This window comes from Penicillium concentricum (genome assembly GCF_028827145.1).
Source record: "Penicillium concentricum strain IBT 3081 chromosome Unknown utg000002l_segment0_segment0, whole genome shotgun sequence".
Lineage (NCBI taxonomy): Eukaryota > Fungi > Ascomycota > Eurotiomycetes > Eurotiales > Aspergillaceae > Penicillium > Penicillium concentricum.
In genome coordinates, this window is record NW_026622755.1 from 9,179,992 (window position 1) to 9,205,514 (window position 25,523).

Sequence of the window (25,523 nt, forward strand, 5' to 3'; positions counted from 1 at the left end):
CGGTCTTCAGACACGGACTTTCCCATCTATTGCAAGATTAACAGACATCATTCCCCTTGACCTGAACAGCCACGGAACCACATATACTGCATAACTGATACACAAAGATGACCCACCACGACGTCCACAAAGAATAGTTTCGTGACGACGCCCACGGCCGGTACTGTACGACCGCTCACTTACTTTCGTTCCCACTCCCATTCCTGTCTCCGTTACCGTTCCAAGAAACACCTCCATCAAGCCCACAAGCCCTGGAAATTCCCCACAAACACCCCAGATGTGACGACGGAGGCGACGATGGTAACAGCCGAGGTGTCCATCGGACTCGAGACACGGTATACTGCGGCAATAATGAGCTTTTCCGTATACTCAACAACGGAAAAGTATCGGTATAAAGGACAGATGCCATAACGCACTCCCACAGAAGCATCAGAGGCGATCAAGCCAGGAATTGGGTTGGGTGGTCTGTCACGGACAAACCAACGCCAGACTCAACATCAAATGGTGGTTCCGTGTCATTTCCTTGAATTGTGGTATTCGGTCCAATTCCCAGACACTGCCGCACTGAGTAATATCATGGAGTGTTGGTCAACCGCCCCTCCCATCCAGCCGCGCCCATGGCCCCCATAACCAGAGCCTGGTTATTATAACCCTTGTTTTGTTTTTGGGCTGTCAGCGACCGAGGCATAGACGGTCCCAGAAGACATTCAAGGCGTAGTGCTCATGTTTCGAACTTCGGAGGTCGTGATACCGAGAACGAAATCTTCGAGATCATGCAATGTCGAGAAGAGCCAACCGTGCTCAACTTTATGGGCGCGGTCGAGTATACAGCGATGTATACAGTGTGTATGGAGGATTCGATTGTTGACAGAGGAACAGAAATCCTGAATCCAATCCCCGACGTTGGAGAAACGGAAGGCGCTAACAAAGGACCCTAAACGGAAAGAGCGAGTCAGCACGCAGTTTCTACCCGTAGAGGGAAGCTGAATCCTGTCCAGACAAGACAGAGAGAACTTCACCTCTTCATTCTGCTTCCTTCACGTTGAAAGAAAACGGAACTCGAATTCCCAGGGGTGCCCAAGGAAACCGTTCGGGTTGCGACTGGATAAGACAACGTTTCTCCAGATTCCACAACCAGTATTCCCAGCTTCAGCGTCGAGGAATAGTGAAAGGTCCACGTGTTGGAATGAATCTCCGTCATAGATGGTCGAATTCCATCTTTACTAAACTTGCGGTCAGTCTGCTTGGAGTTAGTTCGAGTCTACCCGCAGATAAAGTGTTAGCTGTCCCAATTGGCTGCTCCTGTCTCCCGAGATCTATTTGAGCAACCATTGCCACTGCGCGACTTGAACAAACTACTTCTGGCAGAAGGTCCAAAATCGCCACAGATGCATGAAAGAAGGTCTTGCCTCTTTGGAAACAAGAATCTATCCGAGCCCTCAGCAAATCCGAATACAGATGCGAATGCAACGAATTACAGGGCCCCGAAATTCGCAATTCTCCAGCAAACCACAGACCGGGATCTGAGCTCAAAGTCCAAAAGGTTGGAAAATAAAATAATATGAGAACCAACGGGCTTTGGTTCAAATATGATACTTGAACGTTCGTGGAGCAAAACACGATCGACGATTGGCTGGCAGTTTTGTCCGGGGCCCATTCCGAGGTCTCGAGAATCGTGAACAACTACAATGCAATTCTTTTTTTTTTATTGGTTTTTATTTGTCGATTGAAATTACCTGGTGAATGTGTTAACCAAAGGCACAGGCTTGAGAGCTCTAGCTCAGATGTATCCCACGCCTGATATGTCTTACCTCAGGTCTTTTTGGCCTTGTATGGACCAAATAGACTGGGGGCAATCCTGCCTTGTCCCCCCAAATACCTTCTTTTGAAAGGTCCCACCTTTCTCTCTTTGACCTCTCGAGTTTCGTCGAGTCCCATCTTCCCACCTTTCTACGAATTCTATGTATATAAGCCCCATCTACCTTCAAGTCGGGTGACACTTGCCTATAAACACGTATGGCCGACCGCTTCCCCCCCCTCCAACCCCTCATACCTGGTCAATATTCATACTTCACCTTCTTGAGCCTTTCGCCCCCGTTCCACTAGAATCTATCGATTTCTCCCAACGCCAGTAGTCTGCTTGTTAACCGTTACGAAGTTGTGATATTTTATAGGTAGACACAGGAGGATACCAGGAACCGTCATATGATCAGCTTCGAGCACGATAGCCAAGACCATCTGCAAACCTTTGCCAACATAGGAACCCTTGACAGCATACTTGAACCAGTTCAACCCAAGATGTCAGACCGCACCGCAGCCAACTCCACGAACGGCCACGGAAGCCCAGGAGACCGCAGCGGAGGCCGCCAGACCGAGTTGTCAGGCAGGGAGAATGCAAGGTGAGTAGTCGTTTTTCCGCCCGAATTGCAACAGACCTCCTCCATTCGCTGTTACCTCCCTCTCTCACTTGTTTCTCTCTCCCAAACGCATCTGCCCGTAAACAAACCCCATTCTGGCAACACTTAAATGATCGAAAGCTGAGACCCCGTGACCTCCCCACAGCGAACACACCAACGACTCACCTGAGCGCCGTCAGGAGATCCGCCAGCAGGAAGTCGACCTGAACTACTACCGGAAGTTCCTGGAAGATTTGGTCTCCGTCGTGCGTGACGCTCATAGCGAGTCCGTCTCTCGGATCATCTCGCTCATTCGCTCCGGGGCGTCGAACGAGGAGATCCACGTCGCCATTCAACGCGTCCAGGACGAGATCTGAACGTCGCACAACTCAGCTTTCAACCTTGCAATTACAACCTGTGCTGTAGTTGGCTTTCAGCTTTCGGTGTTTCTTTGCTTTCTTTGTTTTCCAGGGCGTGGCCCAGAGAATTCCAGGTTGAAATGGTGGTTGTTGACATAATGAACTATTCATGCATGTTGATGTTTCTTGGGAGAACAACCATGAGAGTGCCCTCCTTTTTGCTTTGCCTAGGTCTTAAAAAGACATAAGACAAATTAAATCCTGCAAGTCGAGTGGTAGACGATATAGCTCATGACGCCGTTTCCTTTTTTTTTTTTTTGGCCCACACCCATGTTCTTTCCTGGGACATTTTGCCCAACGGGATTTGAATATCAGGTGTGTTGTGTTGTCACATGGCATATCAACCTAGTATTGCCCGGGATATGCATGAATAGGGTTGTTGAAAAGGAAAAGGGAAAATGACGACGTGTGTCCGACTGAAAGAGCAGGAAAGAGGAAAAGAAAAGTACTTGTACCCAGTGGCAATGACAGGAGGTGTTCAGCCAGCAGTTGTGATCTTGTCGTTGGTAAGGTCTATATGCCCCGGACGCCCTGGATGTCAAGTTGAAAATACCTACCAAACCCCGGTACGAAGAGTGAAATACAGCCAACACGTTTTTAGTGACAGCAGCATTCCACTAACCCAAAGTGTGTGGAACCCCGATGCAAGCCCATTGGCAGGTGCACGGCAAAGCGATCCCGGCGATGAGACGAATGAAACAAAGAAAGGAGTGGAAAAAGAATACGAACATCAACATCGACGGATTAAACAACGCGGGACATGTGGGTGAACCGAGCCGAGATTCAGCTGCATTGTCTGTCATGGGGGCGAATTGTGGTTGTCAGAACGTCAGAAAGGTGAAAATGGGGGACAAGTACGCCGTCGATGTTACGCGCGCCTATACGATGTACCCGGTCCAAAACACGGACGCAGTTCTCTTCTGACTCCTTTGAACAGTGGAAACGGAATCTCTGTTGCTAGAGACCTAGGGCTGCTTGGGCGTTTCTCGAAGGGGTCGAGTGGAATGGGACCTGTGGGCTCACGGATTCTATCTCCGTGTGGTTTCGAGCAATGGAAGCCCAGGGTGTAGTGGATCACCCTTGCGCTGCGCGCCTCTTTTCCTGTAGACGGAGACGCTCCTCTTCTCTCTCCGATGCTAGAGATACTTCAAGGCTTTGCTCTGTTTTGAAAAGAGGCTGTACTAACCCATCTCAGAGTTCTATCGACTTGAGACTCATCGTTGCACGGTCCGCCTCTGTAGATAGAGAGAGACCAAGACTCCCTTCCTCTCTCACTCCCTCTCCATCTCCTAGGGGCAAGAGTCCAAGACTCTCTGTCCCTGTCTTTTGAAAGAAAATTATGTACTAACCCATCTTCCATCGTCGGCCGCGAGAGATGAGGATGATGATGATGAGAGGAGGTTGTTTAGGAACAGGGTTTCCCGCGACCCGAGACGATTACAGTAGGACGACACCACACCGATTCGATCCCCCGTGAACAAGACCAGATTTCATCCAACTCGATCTCGATTCCGATCTTTTTCTATACACATATGACAAACTGATATCCCATCCTCGATCACAGCCATGCCGTAACACCCGTCCCCCATTCCCCACTGATCGGAACCCTGGTTCGCAGCAGATCAGCATCACCGTCACGACCAGATCCCATCGATGGCCTTGCTTGTTGTAACTGGAAGCCAGAGCAAAATCCAAACCTCTTATCAACGTCAACGCCGAATCCAATGCCAACGGCAAAGCGAAGGCCAAACCAAAAGCTATCGCTAACGCCAAAGCCAACACCAACACCAGCATCAACGCCAGCACCAAGCCAACGCCAACGCCAACGCCAAAAGCCAAAAGCCAATAGCCAAAAGCAACATCAAATCCACCTTCGATTTACCGGTCAGGGGGCGATGTCGACGCAGAAAGCACGACAGATCGTGTGACACCGCGCGTGAAAAGCTGTGTTGCGAATATAGCCAAACCTCTATGCAGACGGGACTCGATTTGAGGCTGTGTGCATCTGCATGCTTCCGTTTTGGTTGGTTTTGTAATCCCAGGTGCCAGGGTCTTGGGCTGGGTTTCAACGGCAGCGGCAACAATTTTGAGATTGGGCATCATTGGGTTTGGAAACTATATTCAGGGAGATCCTATATGGTCGAACACTGCTCATGGGTGGGCTGTGCATATATGTACAGAGATGTGTGTGGAAGACATGCTGTCCGGAGGCTGTAGTGTGTGGATTGTGCCAGTGAGCATCAGTTTAAAGAATATTGCAGGGTATGGCTAGGTCTAGGTCGATATCCGTGTTTTCAAGGAGAAAAGCCCGATATACATTGGTACTCCGTACCTGGGTACATAACATAGAAACATAATTTGTTTTAATTGATCTGAAAGAAATTTCATTCTTCCACTGTAGCACCAATGCTACATTCCCGTACCTATCATGATAATGCTTATACTTTTTGTTTTTTGTTTTCGACATATCTAAGGAGTGCAACGGCCGGTGTACCGGGGGTACAATGAGCAGTCACGGACGGTATAACGAGCGCACAGCCAGGCCAAGAAACGCTCGAGACCGAGACCGTAGCCACCGTGAGGGGAGGTACCATACCTATTAGATGAAAAATTAGTATGGTCGAATAAAAGAGAAAACAGGAACAAATGCGAGATATCAAAACTTACTTGCGCTGGTCAGTGTACCAGTAGTAGGGCTTGGGGTCCATGCCCTCGTGCTTGTAGGCGGCCATCAGCTCATCCCAGTTGTCCATTCTCATAGAGCCTCCGACAATCTCGCCAACACCGGGCATGAGCACGTCAACACTCTCGGTGACACGGCGGTCCTCGGGATCCTTCTTCATGTAGAAGGCCTTGATATTGGCGGGGAAGTGAGTCAGGAAGATGGGCTGGTTGATGATATCGGTCATGCGACGCTCAGCAGCCTCGGCAATATCGTCACCGAACTGGTGGGGCTGGCCCTCCTCGTTGGGAATTTCGTGCTCGATCAGCCACTGGATAGCATCGTCATACTTCATGCGGCGGAAGGGACGGGACGGGGGCTTGAAGTCAGGGTTGAGCTGCTTGATATATGCGGCAATCTCAGGCTCAGCCAGAGTGTAGTCAATAACACGGCAGATCACATCCTCGAGGTGGTCGAGCAGATCAGTGAAGGTGATGAAATCCAACTCGGCTTCGATGTGGGTGTACTCCGACAGGTGGCGACGGGTCAACGACTTCTCGGCACGGAAAGATGGGCACACACAGTACACATCACCCAGGGAGGGGAGACACGTCTCAAGGTACAGCTGCGAGGACTGGGTCAGGTAGGCGCTCTCGCCGTAGTAGTCGAATCCGAACAGAGTGCTGCCACCCTCGACCTGGGTCTGCACCATGGCGGGAGGGGTGACCTCCAGCATGCGGGTCTCCTCGAAGGCCTTGCGGAATGCACGCAGAGTAGCGGCGCGAACCTTCATGACGGAGGAGGAAGTCTCACCACGCAGAACTAAGTGGCGGTTGTCGTAGAGAGTCTGCGGGTCGGCGTCCGGCGCCACACGCGTGGTAATAGCCTCCTTGTCGCCAGCAGCCTTGCCGATGATCTCGAAGAAGTCGGCGTGCAGCTCGCGGTCGTTGGGTGCGTGCTGCTTGGGGGGCACGGCGCGCATCTCACCGTGGATGGACATGGAGGTTTCGAGGGTGAGGGTCATGATGTCGTAGGTCTTGACCATGTCGCCGGTCAGGACACACTGCAGGTATCCGTAGCCGTCGGTAAGAGTGATGAAAACAACATCCTTCTGGGCGCGGGCACGGTGAACTCGGCCCAGAACGCGCACTCGGGTGCCGGCCTCATCGGACTCGGTGGTGCGCAGCTTGACGATGGCCGGGTCGGTGACATCCAGACGAACGCGCACGGGCTTGGGCAGCGAGGTGTCCTCCTTGATCACGATCTTCTTGGCGTCCTCAAGGACCTTCTGGCGCTTGTCGGCCTCGGCCTTCTCGCGGATGGCCAATTCGTGTTCCTTGGCGGCCTTCTTCTTGCGCTGCTCCCAGAGGTTGTTGGCCTTCTTCATTGCCGACTTGGTGGCGGGCTTCCACTCCAATTTGGCTGCGGGGTCAACATCCTCACCGGCGGCGTCGGTCTGGGACTTGCGTGTGAGGTACTGAATGCCTTCAGTGGTAGGGGGGTGTTCCACGTAGGCGTGGACAAGGGTCTTGTAGGGGGCAGTCTCGGTGCCGGTGGCGGAGGACTCGTCTCTCCCGACGTCTTCGTCGATGTAGATGGTAGGCATGACTTTTGATCTATTCCTTGCAGCCCCAGGCTTTAATTAATTGGGTTGTGGCGGGAGAGTTCTGTGGGAGAGATAATAAATTAATATAGGGTCTAATCTGTGAGTCATACACCATAAGGCTGAAGGGATACAGGGACAGATTAGAATGTGACAAAGAACAGACTCACCTGATACGCAGAGAATGGAACTCTTATCTCTTCCCAATTGCAAGTTGTCCAAGGGAGGAATCGCACATTGAGGTAGAGGGGTAAATTTCCGATAGATGCGGGATTCCCCACGGGTGCCTGAGGCATCGGGCAGTATATCTCGGATATCTTTCGGAGTATATTCTTTTGGCTTATGATCCAAGGCTGACTGATTTATTCCGAAGTATTAGATGTTAAACATGGATTCTTATCCGATTTAAATCCATCTTTATCATTATATTGCTCACCCATAAGACGCACAACATACAGTATATCCGTTCTTATAGTATATCAAAGGATATACCCATTCGAAGCATATCAACAGTCTAAATTCATCCACGAGTCGAGTCAGAACCTTACTTGGATAGCTTTCTCCCATCTACTCCGTAGTACTTCCGTAATGATATAATGATGTAGACATGTTCGGGATACAGTCTTGGATAGATATATAAAGGTCACGGGACCCAGACTCCCGGAGAGGCGGAGATTAAAAGAAGGGTATTTAAAAGATGTCCTGTAGGTACTACTCCGTACTCCGTACTCCAGTTTATAATAACCCCATGAACCTGTCAGGGGGAGATTAGGTCCTGATCCAGTTCTGCAGGAGCCACGGGAACTCGAAGTTTGGGGAAAATCAATGTTATTTTATATTTGTTCATTCTTTATTTTATATTCTATATCTCCTATATATCCTATATATTCTAGATTTCAATATTCAATGTATAATCCAATGAAAATCTGCATATAACTTCCTATAAAATCAATATAGAGAGTTAGTCCGGCCCCTTAACCCACTCTCCCCCTTTTAATGTTTTCTTCCCTCTCCATACCTTACCTGGATTCACTTCCTTGCCTTTTCATTCCTTTTCTCCACGCTCTTTTTTAACCCTTTGTTGTTTCTGTTTCTTCGTTCTATCGCTTTTAAGGATTATTTTCTATTTTTCTTAAAATAAAAAAAAACTAGTCCAAGCCTGTCAACTGTAAACTCTTCCCCATCTCCCCAGTCTTACCCCCTTTTTTTTTTTTTTTCTTCAGGTCTTTTTTTTCCTTTGGATTTCCCTAACCTCTTTGAGCTAATTGTTTGTAGTCTTTGACTTTTGAATCTTTCCTTCTCTTTCTCTCAGGAAGCTTGATACTTTGTTCTGCATGGGTATTGTGACATATATATAAGTGGCATTCTCTAAAAGAGACCAAAAGCACGGGTTTGTTCTCCCCATTCCCCAAATTCATTGACAATGAAACATTCCAATTGACTTTTGAACCTCAATTCAGACACGTCTCCATTTGAGCTTCGTCTTTTTTTTTTTGGGATTCTTCTCCACCCGAATCCCTCCCTATTTTTCCCTGTGATCTTGGCTGTGGAGACATCTCCTGAATGGTGATCTGATAATCCTCCTTTTTTTTTTCCCTTTCTTTCCCCCCCCAGAGCCTCTCAGTCTGGTAGTCAGGGCATCTCATCCCCGACTAAGGCTAGGTTCTTGTCTTAAGGACAAGTTTTGGATCTTTCTCGCCATGCAAGCCTCGGATGTATCAAACATCCCGAATAATTCGCGTCTAATCCACGGGTCTAAATACGCGTTGAACGGTGACACTGGCTTTTCCCACGGAGCTTACAACAATAACCACCCCAACCCTATCCAAGGATTCTCGGACCGGAACTCTCGTCGCGCCAATATCCCCGCTATAAATACTGCCGCCGGCCAACACTCCGATATGGCTTCCGGCTTCGATATGAACTATACCCCCCTTCTCCCCTCGCAGCTGCTAGTAGGCAGTCCTTTCCAACCAGGAACTCCCTCGGCTTTTGCTTCGCCTCAATTTGCCAATTTTGGTTTCTCACAAGCCAATGGCAATGGACACAATCAAAACAACCAGAACCATATGCACAGCCCAACGCAAGGAATGCAGAACCACGGTTTGTATGGAATGATGTCACCTGACATGGGCTCCCAAATGATGGGCCCTCAATCGCCGATCAATGGTCTTGGAGGTATGGGCAATGCGGCTCTGGGAAGCCCCCAGGCTTCCGTGGCCCCGGGCATGCTGTCCGGGACTAGTCGCACCGTGTACCTTGGAAACATCCCGGCTGAAACATCTGCCGAGGAGATTTTAAACCACGTGCGTAGCGGTCAAATTGAGTCGGTGCGCCTGCTCCCCGATAAGAACTGCGCCTTCATCTCCTTTTTGGATAGCAGTTCTGCCACTCATTTCCATTCAGATGCCATCTTGAAGAAGTTGGCTATCAAGGGAAATGATATCAAGGTTGGCTGGGGTAAGCCTTCACAGGTCCCCACCTCAGTCGCCCTGGCTGTTCAACAGTCGGGCGCGTCGCGTAACGTCTATCTTGGAAATTTGCCCGAGGAAACATCCGAGGATGATTTACGGGAGGATCTGGGCAAATTTGGGCCCATTGATACTGTCAAAATTGTCAAGGAGAAGGCGATTGGATTCGTCCATTTCCTGTCGATCAGTAATGCTATGAAGGCTGTCACCCAGCTCCCCCAGGAGCAGCAATGGCAAGCACCAAAGCGGGTGTTCTACGGAAAGGACCGTTGTGCTTATGTCTCCAAGACTCAGCAGCAAAATGCTGCGCAGTTCCTTGGAATCGCACCCGGATACGCGCACGTGCTAAACACTGCGGATCGTGATCTCATTTCTAATGCGCTTGCGCAGCAGTCCGTTGCCGCGGCCGCCGTGGCAACAACAGCGGGCGGTGTCAACAACCTCGGCAACCGCACCATCTATCTTGGAAACATCCACCCCGAAACTACTATTGAAGAGATCTGCAATGTCGTCCGCGGAGGCTTGCTACACCATGTTCGATACATCCCAGATAAGCACATTTGCTTTGTTACGTTCATCGATCCCACCTCGGCCGCCTCTTTCTACGCCCTGAGCAATCTGCAGGGGCTGATGATCCATAACCGACGCCTGAAAATTGGATGGGGCAAACACTCCGGTCCTCTCCCGCCCGCCATTGCGTTAGCAGTCAGCGGCGGTGCGTCACGCAATGTCTATGTTGGTAACTTGGACGAGGCCTGGACGGAGGAACGCCTTCGCCAGGACTTCTCGGAGTACGGTGAGATCGAGTTGGTGAATACACTGCGCGAGAAGAGCTGCGCCTTTGTCAACTTCACGAACATCGCCAATGCCATCAAGGCTATTGAGGGTATGCGCAATCGGGAGGACTACCGGCGATTCAAGATCAACTTTGGAAAGGACCGCTGCGGAAACCCACCGCGTCAATCCGGAAACAACCAGAACGGACAGCAGAACCGCAATGGAACCGGCATGGAAGGTCAATCGCCACCGTCCGCTCTCAACGGATTTCAGCAGAACCTCAGCCAGTCTGGCTCCCAATCTAGCCCGACTCGCCCTGCCCTTTCCCCGGCATCAGGATCCTCCCAAAATGGACAGCACCGCCACCCGCTGCAGAACGTGTCCTCTCCCTCTGGGGTTTTGAATGTCGGCTCAAGCAATCCGCTGACCATGTATCTGAACCAGATGTCCGCTCATCAGGCACAGGATCAGGAGAATCATCTTCACGACCCTATGGCCCTCGCTAGCTTACAGGCACAGTCCCAGGCACAGCAGTCGATGTACAACAGCGTCAGCAATGGCGACATGTCAAATGGAAACATGGATCCGCCTATGCACCAGCACAAGTCCTCCAACAGCTACCTGAGCGTGGCAAACGGATCGGGGCACGGCCACCACGCAAGCACCAGCAGCCTTAGTGTCCCCCGTGCTTCGCACTCGCGGGCTGTCAGCTTGCCCTCATTCTCCCAGGAGCCCTTTGGACCGGTCTCTGGTCAAAGCCACAGCCGCGCAGGTGCGCACCAGCCTCAGAGCAGCTTCTCCAGCTTCTCTGCCCTCGGTGGACTGAATCACTCAGGATTTGGCCTGGCTATTCAAAACGAAAACTCGCTGCCCGGTTGGGCTGAAGAAGAGATCGGAGCCAAATAATTATCTGCGCACGCTTCGAAGGATGCACCCTTCGACTCATTGTCCTCGGTGAACCTAATGCCACAATATTCTCTGTTTTTACATATAGTCCCTTCTTGATTGTCATGTCTTTCCTCCCCCCATTTTGATCTGATTCGTTTCTTGTATTGGTCATAATCACTTTTTCACTTCTGACTTTTTGCCATTCACTTTCAACCCTTTTCTTTTCTTCACTTTTCTTTGGCTTTTTTGGATTTCCCCCTTTCTTCGTCCGGACATATTCCGTTCGCACTGATTTTCTATTCCCCTATTAATCCTTTTCATGCCATCTTCCCTTCATTACCACCTTGTATTGCTAGCTGGCTTTGAGTCTGCTCCATCTTTTTATCTTTGACTTTTCTATCTCTTTATTTTGCTCTGGGGGCTGTGAGTACGCCGCATGTTTCACTGGATGATGACCATGGAGAGGGACGAGTCGTGGCGGTGATTATCGCATTGCATAGCGACCACTTGGGACTTTGGTCCTATTGGCTTTTATTGCTAGCAGAAAATTGGCCATCTACCCATCAAACTTGAAACATTAGTTAGAAATGTAAATGATCGTCTATCTATAATAGAAATCAGGCAAATTTTATACATGAAAACAAGAAGAATGCAGCAAGTCGCATTTTATCTCTAATATCATCTTCCATTGTCATTGACATCTACACTATTCAGATCACGTGATTATAACCCCAAATCGGGCAAAGATCGGACACATCAAATTGGATGCTTCAAACCGCCTCATCCATTCATCTCTCCTCCACAACTCCAAACAAGCCATCGCAAAATTTGCGCCAACCTTGCATCATGGCGCTTCCACCAGAGCAAATCAATATCAAACGTCGGCGAGAGGAAGAGCCCGTCGAGACCCTATGTATGAGAAAAATCCCCTTGTTTTTTCCCCCGCAATGTAGACCTTCCAAAGAGATACATAAAACCATGAGAGGGGCTGCCCCCAGAGATGCAACTTCGACCAACACATTGACAACAGACACTAATCTACCGCGCAGTCATTCAATCCGCACTCCACCAAACCAAGCGGCGGTTCACCGACTTCGTCTTCCACAGAGTCACTCTAAAAGCCAGCGCGAGTGCGAGTGAAGATGCATCTCCAAGCCCACCAGCAACGCCAGCTGTGCAGCGGCTCCTGCGCAGCCCGCGCTCAGTAAGCAGTCTTCATGTAAACCAGCGCGCGCCAGCATCCTCCATGGGTGTGCCCATGGTGCGGGCCACCTCGCCGGGAGCAGAATTCCGCGAGGCGCAGCGCATCATAGCTGCACGTAAAGAAGCGGAAGAAAAGCACAAGCGTGCCGTTTACGGGGGTCCTAATCCTTTCACCGACCTAGAGCCCAGCTCTGCGGCTAGCTCTGATATCTCCCACCAACCTGCGGTGCGCGACAGCAGCCCGGCATCAGTGGAGACATCTTCCAGCCGTGCGCAATCCCTGCGCCGCTTCCAAATCTCGCGCTCAAATCTCGACTCTCTGAGAGGTTCACCTGGAGGAATTCAGAAACGACGCGCTGGTGGTCCTGCGCCTGGTGTGGCTGTTCTGGTCGAGCAGCTGCAGCGGAATGCGCACTCGCGCAAGGCGTCCATGGTCTCAGATCTGGTGGCGGAGGCACAGGCTCTCTCGCTAAAGCCCAAGGAACTTGTCCAGGATACCACGCCCCCGTCACCAGTTAAACCACGCAAACGACCTGTCGTTAACCAGGCCGAGAAACGGTGGCGCGAGGAGCGCAAGGGTGCCATCTCGGCTGCGAAGCAGCATCTGTCTGACACCTTGGAGAAATCCGCTCAGACACAGCAGAGGAGCTGGGAGGAGGAGTCTGAACGCCTGGCCCATGATTTAGAACAGGTCGCGATGGAGCTCGAGCTTGAACGTGACCAAGACCATGCCATGGACCTCGATGCTCAGGTGGCTAGAAAACTGGCCGCTCCCCCGCCTGCATCTTTACAGCCCGCTTTCAGTGCAGCTCCTAAGCCCCCTTTGAAATACCAGCCCCGGCAGCCCAAGGAACCGAGAGTCGCACCTACACCACTACAGACTTCTGAGCAAACCGAACAGGCTGTGGAAGAGGATGACGAAGGCGACTATGTTTACGACGTTTACGTCCGTCGTCCGCTATCGGAGGCTGAGATGCTGAAGAATCCGCTCGCCGAATACGAGTCCGAACAGCAGAAAAAGGAAATCGCCAAGTCTCAGCCTGGAGTGGGTGTCATTGTCATCACGGCCGAGGACGAGGAAATCTGGGAGGAGTTTATTGAAGATGACGAGGATGAATGGGATAGTGAGGATGCTGACTCTAATGGTATGTGATTCTTCCTCTTCTTTTTCCCTCTCCCTACCCTTCAGCTCGGTCTTCTCCCTCTTCATTTCCAACCCGTAGACCTCCGCTGACCCTTTTCGACCACAGCCGAAAACCACCCCGCCAACGATTACCCGGATGAAGAAGCGTCATCCGATGACGACGAGTTTGACTTTGATGATTCAGCGAGCGAGGATGGCGGGACTGGGTACATGTCTCGTTACCGCGGGCACGTAGACTCGGATGAAGAGTACTGATCTAATTGGTTGTTTATGGCTAGCACCAAAAGCGCCACTACCCTTTTACCCTTTTCCTACCTCTCTTTATTCTTGTTTTAGCATGGCTCCGTTTGTCGGGCGTTTGCTTTGTTTTACCCCCAGATACCTCAAACTTCAGATTTTTTTCCATGAAATCAATACAACCTTCGTTTGTTTCTATCTTACTTGCGGCTACAAAGAGCCAAGACCTGATCAATTAGCCAAAAAAATCTGCAAGCCCCATCTGCAGACAAGAATATGGCTGGGCCTAATATCCACTGTAGACTGAAATGGGAAGCTGGTATATCAAGGCAACAGGCAAACGAGTGCTGCAATGCTTCACAGGATATGATCTCTTAGAAATGTAGTATACCTATCTACACGAGCTCGGGAGATGCCTCCTAAACCATTAATCTACCAAACTCGATACATCCATGTATATTATCGGTGATGATGGAATAAAGCGTTATCCCCGAGACTAAACCAGGATGAAAGCCCCCACCGCCGATCCTGCATGTAAATTGAAACCTGAAACGAAACTACCACAACCTATACTACTATACTATACCACCTTTCTAGGCATCCATCGAGTATCCCAGTCGTGTAGGGATGCATACATACAAGATAGGTCATTACAACCAGTAGCATCAAAAGCAGCAACCAACAGCGTCTAAAACATGTGAATTCAAGCCATCTCTCCCCCACCACGGTCCCAGTCCCAATAGCATTCATTTACCAATTTCATACCGGCCCCCGAGCGCCATTTTCACCCGCAGCCACCCCTCTCCACCAAAACCAAAAATATCTCCACGAGTAAATGGTGACAACAAATGTAGTCGGAAGAACTCCGTGCATAGAAAGTGGTCAGGTCATCAAAGTTAAAAAAAGCAGGTGTGTGGGCTAACGTTCAATTCTCCGACGTAACCCGGTCGAACCAACCAAGGGTGATAGTTTGTGTTGGGAGGCTGTGCGGCTTTCGCTTGTCTAGTATCGAGTTAGGAAGGAGTTAGTTATGCCACGTGGTTTTGCTTTTTGCGATGCAGTCATCGTGAGATGTGATGAGATTGAAGGATGGGCCGGGGGCCGTATTGCGGGGTAGGTATGCAGATGAAGTCATTTTGGGGAGAGGCAGTGTTGGTTTTAGTGTTGGTGTTGGTGTTAGTGTTTCCAATTTTGATATATTGCTTTGGATTGATGATACTCGGTCAGGTGTTCAGATATACATGCCGGTGTGTCGATCTTGTATATAAGTACTTGGAAGCTCTAGAGTCTATTGGATGGAGAATATATATATATATATTGTAGTTCCTCTAGTGGTTGGTTTATAGCGATTTCTGGTGACCAACTATATTGTATATATGTAGTGTACATCTTGCTTGGGAGTACAGACCATCCAAAAGCTGAGATATGCCGAGATACTATACCCTGTACGAATCAGTCTGCCTGCATGTCCCGAAACAGTAATCTGCATGCTGCAGGAGATCTATCCTATAGCGGTCACTAATGTAGCGCTATAAGTAATCGGGTGCGGCAAATTGGGTAACCAACCCAACATGTAGGTTCTAGTTGGCATGGAATATAATTTCAATAAATGCATGATAAATGCACGCACGTTCCAACGGCGCTAGATAAATGGATATTGGGCTTTTGAGAGGCGCAAGGCTGGATATTATTTCAATCTACACCGTAGACTCATCAAAATAATTCAGGCTACCAACCCCACTACTTCCTGCAGAAGTAGTTCCATGTCTATCCGACCTAAAACATGCCAAATCTTGAAGATCATAAAAAGAGATAGGATTCGGCATGAAAACGGGCAGATCCGGTGCACGATGCTAGAGGCACCTCGTAATCTTCACGCATCTCTTAATAAATTTTTACCTAGAAGATTGAAGATCAACTAATTGCGTCTCCGTCTCCATCTCCGTGTTCTCCGGTTTCGCTAAACCCATTATTCACGGCTACCCCAAAGTGTATCCATGGGTGAAAATGGAACTATATTATAGCTCAGATTGGTTCCATGGTTCACCCTCGTTTATTGCAATTTAATATCTCAATTCTGGTTGGGCGGATATAACAAGCGAAACCTTGGAAGTCTGTGAAGAGGTGAGGCTCTAGGAAAGGAAATTTTAAAAAAACGTCGCGCTAGAGGTAATTTAGCAAAACAATTACAGTAAGCAATTACGGTCAAATACAATAATTTTTTACTACAATCCTTCACACTCTTCCCTGATTCACTGAGATATGTACTCCCTGTAATCCGCCTGCACCCTTCCAAACTTGAAACAACCGTGCAACGTTCTGACTCGCAAAAGAAACTATGAAGCCGACGTCACCAGTCCGCTTTGTTTAAGCATGTGCCTTCTTTGTCCAATGGGAATATTAACTGTCAAAGGCAGTTGCCAAACCAAGTCAAGATGTGCAAGTTACCGTCAAGTTCATGTGCTCAGTGAGTCTATTATTGAGTCTTCGCCATTAATTGGGCTCAAGTATCTAGCGGTCTCGGAGAACATCGGAAAGGACAATTCGTCACGGATTACATGGGGTATCCATATGATACTGCGGTCTTTGAAGCGATCCTTGAAGACTCAAATCTACCAAATAATACCTGAAGATCTACGATAGTGTCCGATTATACTTTGAAGATGCTAATAATATTGAGAAAAAAAAGTCCTGCCAAAGTGGATGTATGGAGTAGAATGGATACTCTGCACTCTCTAGTATGGGGAATATACTTCAAGCTTGAGCATTATACTCTGATCCAGAATTCGGAGAAATTCACGAGCCACGAAGAAAGGCTACCGGCAACATAATGAAAATCATAGTCCCCCTCTCCCCCACCCCCTCCTTTCGAACCACTCACCATGCACAGGCAGCAAATCCCGAGACACATTAAGACATCCAATATCCAACATCCAACATCCACCCAACAGGCTCTCGAATTCACTCTATCAGCTGAAACATTGAAGTGCAGAAATAGCTCACGCCAGAAGGCCCGATCCCGGGGCTAATGACCCGGGTCTCTGGCTTCGGTGTGATGGTGGCAGCATTAGTGCTTCGCCATGTTGTCAATGCCTAAGGCTGATTGGTGTGGCTCGAGTGGAAGTAATACGCACGTGTGGGCATTGACCCGATCGCTGTACTCACCGATAGTTATAGAGAACGTTGTGTACATGACTATTTACTACTTTAGGGATGGTCGAAGACGTGTACAGCGTCTGAATGGTAGGGCGCGTGCAGTCAACTTATGATCGCCATGGTTGCTATGATCATGAGTCGAGGGATGATATTGCTGCTGGTGGTCTCATTCGTTCTGACGAATGAGAGATGATTCTAACTGTTGGTTCTTGGACTTTTTCACTTGACTTTTTCATTTCATTTTTTTTTCATTTTCTTTTTCGCTTCTGCTATTATTTTCCCTCGAAGGATCCTCCATGTCACATCTCCCCATACGCAACATCCACACACATGTCCTAGTCGCCCCCTTCGTCCCTAGCCCACATCGACATCCAATCCAACCATTCCTAACCTTGCAGTGGAAATTCCTTTCCCGCTTGATCATAGGCTGTGGTACATCGTAGGTATGGCGACATATCCTCGTTCCACTGCATAGCCTTCGATCGGCTGCCGTGTAACAGTTTCCGTGCCAGAGAGGACCGCCAGGGCTGATCCGACTCCACAATGGGAAATTTAATATTCTGCAGGATCTTATGTATTGATATAGCCACAACCAGTGAGCCCTTTGCAATGCACGTCGTGGTGGTCGGTGCCTGTGTGCCTTAGGCACCGCCCCTCGGATAGATAGTGAGTTTGCTCTCATACGAATTAACCCTCTCCTCTCTTTTCTGGACCTACGTAGCTCCAACAGGCTATGAGCCCGTGCATTATACCGGAGGTATTCCGTTGAGAAAAAGAGACGATAGGCTATAAGTATCCAATCCGGATCTACAATGCCGTTGTTCTCCACATATAACCGGCTGAACACTGCATATACGCACTGTCCAATCACAAGACGAGACAGCTGTTTTTATCCGGCAGTTAGTGGGCCAATTTAAGGTCTAAACTCTGTACAATATATGTATGCTCATACGACCGTACTGCACAGACCAAGGTTGAGTCGGGAGATCGTGTTTTCCGAGCTGAAGAGTTGTCTGCAGATCAGGAAAAAACAAATTAAATAAACATTGAATATAAGTGTACACTGTACTTTTTACAATATATTGTATGCCGTGTAAATACCTACTACATTCATCGATATATATCTCCGGGTACATCAAGTAAACCTGATAGGCCTAAAATAAGCAAATCCCGACACAACCACCCCGGTTCTAGAACACTAATTAGGATCAAGCTAACGACAGCGTCAGACGAAAAGAAGGAATAGATCAGCAGAAGTGAAAAATAAGCACAACCTCTGTCAGTTCGTCACTAACTTCCACGTGTCACTAGTGCTTATAGGTACCTCTTCACAGCTGGGGACGAGCTTTTTTTTTAGCCTGGGGGCTGATAATGGTGGTTAGCTATGGTAAGAGCCTAGAATTACGGAGTATAATGTAGATTGTGCTATATCTGAGTAGCCATTAACCCGTAGGAAGGGAAAGCACGAGGGAAACGAATCTCGATACAGAACCTGAAGCTATACCCACTTAGCTCGGCATAAGTCGTGAAGAAGATCGGCAAGGGCGAAAGAGGGATCCAATAGTGGACTGCAGATTATAGTCTTTTTCGACAAAGAGTGGAAAGGCATCATGCAATAACTCTCGGTGATATTCTTTCATTTCTACGATTCAATAGAGTGCTTCTTGTGGATATCCCGTACAGCAGATTGGTGAGAGCTTCGACAATTTTGTATATTAATGTAAACATTATCCACGTGGTTGGACAATCTCTGAGCAATATATAAGCTGAATGATATTAGTGTAGCCTGATTAGTATTAGCGCAGTTACTATTTGACCAGTCAGCAGTAATTAACGTAATGGAAATTTAAAATACAGTGATATCTAAGACACCTCTATACAAGAGTTAGCCTTGTATTTCCAGCCGGAGATCCTCATTCGCTACTTCGCTTATCATTTCTTTGTGATTTGCGCGTCGATCGATTCCAGAAGCGTGGTAGAATCCAGAGTCTACTTTTGAGTACTTTTGTTGTAGTAATTTGTCCTTCAAATTTGAAAATTGAAAAAAAACCCCCATATTCTCTCTTTGTGCTCGGGTGTTACAACCTAATTGGGGCGTTTTTTTTTTTTTGCTTTCTCTTTGACAAAAGTTACAGATCCTTCTGATTGCCAAAAAGTCAGATCTCCTTCAGACAAAGGTGACAAGACATGTACCTACCTCGCCCTAGACTTAATATGGGAAAAGAAGTTGTACGCACTAGTAGATACTGGATATTGAGCTCGCTTGGCATGGCTTTCTCCCCATTTTTGATTCGCGAGGTGCCTGGTTTAATAATACTATATAGAGGGATATAATTAATGATACCATGATGGTAGTATGACGATATCAAATACCCCAAAGGCCGAGGTGTACTATGCCAGAGCCACAAGGAAAAAAAAAAACCGAAAGATGTTTAATTTCATTGCGGGTGAGCTCTCTGGATCGAACCGTACAGGATTGGGTCGGCCCCCGTTTATTGTTTTAGTGCAAATGATGGCGTGGGGTCCAAGAAGCGGAGGTGTTCGGATTTAAGACCTTACACTAACATTGCACATCAACTGTCCTACTTCGTATACCGAATTAGGAACATAACACGACACTGCTCTATACTACATGTAGTAAAAGCACACTACTAGTGTAGGCGTGTCTAGTGCAAGAAATCCTGCACGCTTGTCACCTTGCGGCTGAAACATACGCCGAGAGTCCGAGGGCAAAAGCCAAAGGCTGAATCTGGGCCTATAGATAGGGGACTCGGATCCGAAGCGAAAGGCCGAGAGCGGAATCTTTGCTTATTAATGTTCTTTTTTCCTGACTAATGGATTTTTTCAAATCGCTAATAGCCAGGAGATAGTTCGTTGGAGATTACCCGGGACCCATGATCTGATGTTGCAACACTGGCGCCAGGGTTTTACGCCTTCAGCGGGCCCCAGCCAACAAAATCCAACACTCTGCGGGATTACTGGGGTGCTCGGGATGGTCGCTCTTGCCTGCAGGAGGTCACCGTCAGGTGCTTGTGCCCAGCCATTTTGTTTTGAGCTAGCTAGCTGGCTGGCTAGTTGGCTAGTTGGTATATGTAGCCACGAGCATAACCGGTTTACAACGGGCCCCCACTGATACAAATTAAGCACCTATATTGCTGTTACAATGTCCCTGTAAGTGTATCATGCCACGCGTTCGATCTGACAGTTCGGCGTAGTTCGGGGGGATCTATTACGATCCAAGATTTGCCTGAAACTATCCGAGCTTCAAATCACGATCCATGGAACGATGAGGGGATTCCGAGGTTACAAGGTTCGAAAAGGGATATTTGTGATCATTTAGGAATCTCCTTGGAGAGCATGGAGTACTCCATACCAGTCAAATATATCGGTATGCGGTACGGAGTTCTAGTAGAGATTACCTTGTACTCCGTAGTATGGATATACAGAACCTTTTGTCCCGTTGTGGGGGAGTGCCTATCCCCTCTCTCTCTCTCCGTTAGGCAACGGTTCTGTCCGCTCTAAAACTGTGGGTTCCCCCAGTGTTGCGCAGTGACTGCGCGTCTCCGGGATCCATCCAAGACAGGTTGAATCCTGATTTCCCTGCCATGTAGTATCCACGGTGCAATTTTCGGAAATTTGCGCATCAAACGAGTCATTTTGCCCCCTGTCGACGGGTCCATCCCGTTTCAAATGCGGGAGAGGAGATTTCCAGCTGAGAGAAGGGTCCAGATCTAAATGGATTCTAGATCGAGGTCTGAAAAGTTCAAAGTACAATGCTATCTACTCCGTACTTCGTAGGGAGGATAACATTAGAAAGGCCGATATTACCCAATTAATTGCGTGCTGCAGCCGTGGGGCTGTCGGCGGCTATCGCTAACGTTTAGCAACAGGACATAGCGTTCTTGGCTACTGACTTGGGACGGCTGCAGAGCCTGGAGAACAGTCAGGGATCTAAGATTTGGAATTCAACCCTGCATATTCTTCTCCGACGGAGTTAGATTATCATAATTGAGATACAAACAAAGAAAAAAAAATTCACTAAAAAAGGGAGTTTCGACACCTCTCACCGATCTACGCGGCTCAGACCGAAAAAAAGAAATATGAAATCATCAGACGTTGAGCAATTGAAGAAGATGATTGGTTAAATACACATGAATTTTGGACCAATCTGCCCACGTTGTGAATTTGAATAAATTAAAATAATTTCTTTTTCTTTCTTTTTTGATGTACTATAGTTGGTTGGCCGTTAGGGGGCGGGCATAACCAATATGCACATCATGACTCGCGCAATGTGACAATAATTAAACTTGGAAATTACCAAGTTCTTTTGAGATGGGATGAGCACGGTAATGTCTATTCAGGAAGGAGTTAATATTTGGGTCCCAGGATGAAGCGCGCATATCATCTGCATATACGTTCTTAGTGTACGGAGTACTCCATGTCCAAGATAAAATGGAAACTGCTAGTGTAAAATATATTATACACGTGACTGAAACTGTCTGCGGCTACGCGACTGACGAACGCCAAAAGTATTGTGATTGGACATGGATAGACAAAGAAAACAAAGTGGGGAGGGGGGAAAAGGCTGGTTTTAGCCCCGGGGGGAGCCATGTTGATCCGATCTGCACGGAATCGGGGGCTTCAGGGACTAGGATTGTGAGGTCAGGCTTGCCAAGGGGGTCTCGGAAGTTACGGGCCATACAGAATCGACGGATGGCGCCCTAATTGACGGATTTCACGCTTGCGCAAGTTGACTGCGCCGCAAAGATATCACAACGTTTCTGCCTTTTCTTTTCTTTTCGTTCCTATGATAATTTGAGGAGATTGCGTGTCTCCAGGCAATTAGATACAGGTTTATATATAACCCGATACAATGGTATCCTGGTACCGGTTTACCTGCTTAGACCTGCCTATACCTGCCTATATTCTATACACTTTTTCCCCCCTCAAACGTAAAACTGTGAAGAAAATCCAAGGAAACCGTTGGCGGCTGCAGACTGACGATCTGCCTGGTCAAGGCGCAGATCGAGGGAAAATGGCGCATGGGAAAATTATCACGCGAGTAACATCTAAAGGCCGTAAGTGGAGAGAGATGCATCGTCACAGATTCATGCAAGTTGACTGCGGAAATCTATATCGGCTGCCGAGTTAACGCTCTATTGGATTTCCCTTGCCCCCGCGTTGGAATAAAACAAAGCCTACCACAATTACTCCATATATCTCGTAGAAATTCTGTTCTGTCACGGGAGGGATATATAACATTTCCATAAAAAGCCCTGAAGAGGATAGAGGAGAATAGTGTTACGGTCCCTCTTACCTCATACGCCTAGCAGCCTTGAGATGTGTTGGCCAAATTGAGCTTGCATTAGCTCTTCACGCTCATTCGTCCCGAGATCCCAGGGCCATGGCGTACGTCGCAACAGATGACTTTTGCGTCTACCAATAGACGCGGCGCGTTTGTGTTGGTTTTTTTTTTTTTTTCACTCTGAATTTCTGCAGTCCTTTTTTTCCCTTCCATGACCTCGAAAAAAAAAAAAGAAAAGAATGAGAAAAACCCCCCCCAGTCAACATCTGACTGTATTTACCTATCCACTTCTTACATGAAATGGGTACGGTAGCGTTAGACAGTGCAAAACACTTGACACTAAAACAGAAAATGCACGCGATTTCTTCATCTCTTCATCTTTTTATTTATTTTTTAATTTTGATTAACTAATATGTGACCCCCGATCTTGAGCCTATCATCTAAGCGCCCATAAAGAGATAAACAAAGTAGGAAATCGTTTTAATGTCGGGTAACTACTTGATATATGATATTTGTCATTCTTAAATTTCGCCTTGGCGCTAAGATGTAATTTTGAATTACCCCCGTTTCGTAACTTGCAAATACTGAAGCTATACTAACATTGCAAAAAGTTTCCCGTTAAAGTCAAGGAATCGGAGTAGACCGAAGATTGCCACATCTTCAATATCAAATTAAGTGGCAATGTATGAAAATGTTTATATATACGCACGGAGAAGTCTGTCCGGTTCACCGGTTTAATTCTTTTTTTATTATTTTAATTATCTGGGGGTGGAACCGAACCTCTGGAAAAGAAAAGAAAAAATTTAAAAAAAAAGATCCCTGTTAGCCCATGGAGCCTGGTATCCGCGGTACACAGCTATACAGGGGGGCCAAAGGAACACCCAACAGCGACTATTTTGCTTTTCATTTAAGACCGTGTGCTCCAGGCTTCTTTTCTTTTTCTAGAGTTCCGAGATCTATAAACCTTGCCCGCCCACTTATACTTCCCTTTCTGTACTTGTTTGATATATACTCTATATCCCCACTATCAAATTTGGTCAAAGCATTCTGGAAGCTCGGTCTCTATAAAATCTTGAATACATATCCAAAATGGCAGAATACGCAACATTGCCATCGGCACGACAAAGCAAAATGAAAATCGACGCTCTACTGAACCCAGGCGATGGAGATTCCTACGACTCTCCACGCACTCAACACGCTTCAATCCCATCCCATCGTCACAGCTACCACCAGCCCTCGCCAAGCTTCCCCCCAAGCCCAAACTACTGGTACAATCGAAACTACCACGACACCAGCCCAGGCGCACTATCCAACACAACTACAGCAACAACCCAGAGCAGCAGCACAAACGCCAGTCACCACAGCGTAAACCAACCCCAATCCCACCAAATGTTCTTCACATACCGGCCCTCAGCCACCGCCAACCGCGCCAGCGGAAGCACAAACCAAAGCTCTCTCTCGGCACCCTCCTCGCCAGACCCGTACCATTCCCGCGAGCGCTTCTCCAGTGTCTCCAGCTCTTCCTCGACTAACGGCGACCGCCGTCGGCCTCCTCGGCCAAAGTACGAGGAAGAGGAAATGTACTTCATCTGGTACCACCGGGTCGACTTGTGTCAGGAGTGGAAGGAGGTCCGGGAGGCTTTCAATCGCCAGTTTCCGGACCGCCAGAGACGCGGGTTCCAGGGTATTCAATGCAAGTTTTATCGCTTCATCAAGGAGAAGAAGTGTCCTACTCTGCGTGAGCAGAGGCGGATGCGGGATGGGGAATTCTTGAGGGAGGGTGCTACTGCTGCGTTGGCAGGGGATCATGGGTCTGCGCCCAAGTTTGGGGTTAGGGAATATACTAGCGTTTGGTATCCTTGGATGAGGAAGGAGGGGGATCCTGCGTTGCGACGGATCTGAATTTTTCTTTGTTTACGTTCTGGGAGGTCAATTTGTCTTTTTGCGTGGGTCGGTCTTCGTTTTTATTTAAGATACCTCTTGTTCAGCGTGGGAGGTCTGTTGTCTTTTTGATGTTCTCTCTTTTCACCCTCTTCCACTCGGGTTCCTGTCGTTTTCACCTTCACTATAACTTCCCAAGAGGTTGTTTCTGGGTTATATAATATCTACAATACGTTGTATGGAGAAATCCATACCGTGAGAGTCAATATCATTCGGATTAGATCTAGATATTACTAGAGTCGAGGTTGAATTTGAATTTAAAAAATCATTTCTTTCTTTTCCAAGCTTTTACCGGTATGACGAATCACACATGAATCTTTCCATGGCTGAATTTTCATTCTCTCTGCATGACTGTTCAACTTTCTCAAACGATTCCCCTTGCTTTTGTCCTTCCCACTCGCGCATACCAAGCAAATAACCCTTCCAAATCCCGAGAAATGCACATGGTCCTTCCTCACCTTAATATTCGACACAGTCCGGACCTTGTCCAACCTTTCAACCCAGGAAGGATACCCGAAACCGTTGAATTGACCAGTTTGGAATGCATGTTTTTCACATGTACATGCAGCATCAATAATAGTCATTGTGTTATCCCCTAGACAAATTAATCACGTTTCATTCCTCTATATAGCCGGTTACTACAACCGGCCAGACCGTGCTAAGAAAAGAACCTATCCACAGCCCGGCCAATCCGTCCGATCCGTCGATCGTGGGGTCCCCATCCCATGCAATCCTTCATGCCAAGGCGAGTGTACTTCATTTCTGTACTCCGTACTCCGTACGAAGTACGGAATACAGAAGTACTTTGTAAGTATGAAGATCTTGGGTCTTCGGGGCAAAGTGCGTATACGTTTTAGTACTTCCCACTAGAGCTTCCAAGACTGGGGCGACTGGGCATGTTAGGGGCTTAGGCCGAAGGATTGCATTGTTGGCACATAGTACTCCATACTCCGTACTTATGTGCCGTGCCATATAGCTTGGGGGCCAATTGCTTTCGATATTGCGTTCTCTTTTTTCATATTTAGTGAATTGGTAGATAAACGCGTCTAATGGGAACTCAATAAACAATGTACATATATCCGCGGAGTCCGTGATAGTTTACTGTGATGAGTCCAGGCGATAAGGAAAATACCGAATTGACATGTTCCGCTTCGGCATTTGCTTTTATTGCTTTTGTTTTCCTTTTTTAATCTTATCTATTGTCAACCCTTCAAAGATCGAAAAAAAGAACTTGAATTTAAATGGGGCCAATCCTGCCAATTCCTATGGATTCGGGAATTGATCCGCGCAAGCTCCATGAGTTTTACGAAAAGATAAATCC

General features: G+C 47.9%; 6 protein-coding genes across 6 annotated transcripts; 4 read left to right on the forward strand and 2 right to left on the reverse strand.

Annotated features, from left to right (window-relative positions):
• Positions 1-2,298: 2,298 nt before the first annotated feature.
• On the forward strand, positions 2,299-2,773 carry N7517_007209 (uncharacterized protein; the record flags this gene model as incomplete). Its single annotated transcript, XM_056724939.1, has 2 exons — positions 2,299-2,399; positions 2,563-2,773. The coding sequence occupies 2 exons, from the start codon at positions 2,299-2,301 to the stop codon at positions 2,771-2,773; spliced, it is 312 nt and encodes a 103-aa protein (XP_056581189.1).
• A 1,920-nt stretch (positions 2,774-4,693) lies between these two features.
• N7517_007210 (uncharacterized protein) lies at positions 4,694-4,915 on the reverse strand (the record flags this gene model as incomplete). Its single annotated transcript, XM_056724940.1, has 1 exon — positions 4,694-4,915. The coding sequence occupies one exon, from the start codon at positions 4,913-4,915 to the stop codon at positions 4,694-4,696; it is 222 nt and encodes a 73-aa protein (XP_056581190.1).
• A 369-nt stretch (positions 4,916-5,284) lies between these two features.
• N7517_007211 (asparagine--tRNA ligase DED81) lies at positions 5,285-7,083 on the reverse strand (the record flags this gene model as incomplete). Its single annotated transcript, XM_056724941.1, has 2 exons — positions 5,285-5,411; positions 5,483-7,083. 2 exons carry the CDS (start codon positions 7,081-7,083, stop codon positions 5,285-5,287), a joined length of 1,728 nt encoding a protein of 575 aa, XP_056581191.1.
• A 1,697-nt stretch (positions 7,084-8,780) lies between these two features.
• N7517_007212 (putative differentiation regulator (Nrd1)) lies at positions 8,781-11,234 on the forward strand (the record flags this gene model as incomplete). Its single annotated transcript, XM_056724942.1, has 1 exon — positions 8,781-11,234. The coding sequence occupies one exon, from the start codon at positions 8,781-8,783 to the stop codon at positions 11,232-11,234; it is 2,454 nt and encodes an 817-aa protein (XP_056581192.1).
• A 747-nt stretch (positions 11,235-11,981) lies between these two features.
• Positions 11,982-13,818, forward strand: N7517_007213 (Iwr1 domain-containing protein; the record flags this gene model as incomplete). The annotated part of the gene is made up of 3 exons (XM_056724943.1): positions 11,982-12,129; positions 12,266-13,564; positions 13,670-13,818. The coding sequence occupies 3 exons, from the start codon at positions 11,982-11,984 to the stop codon at positions 13,816-13,818; spliced, it is 1,596 nt and encodes a 531-aa protein (XP_056581193.1).
• Positions 13,819-23,350: 9,532 nt separating this feature from the next.
• Positions 23,351-24,163, forward strand: N7517_007214 (uncharacterized protein; the record flags this gene model as incomplete). The annotated part of the gene is made up of 1 exon (XM_056724944.1): positions 23,351-24,163. The coding sequence occupies one exon, from the start codon at positions 23,351-23,353 to the stop codon at positions 24,161-24,163; it is 813 nt and encodes a 270-aa protein (XP_056581194.1).
• Between the last annotated feature and the right edge of the window lie 1,360 nt (positions 24,164-25,523).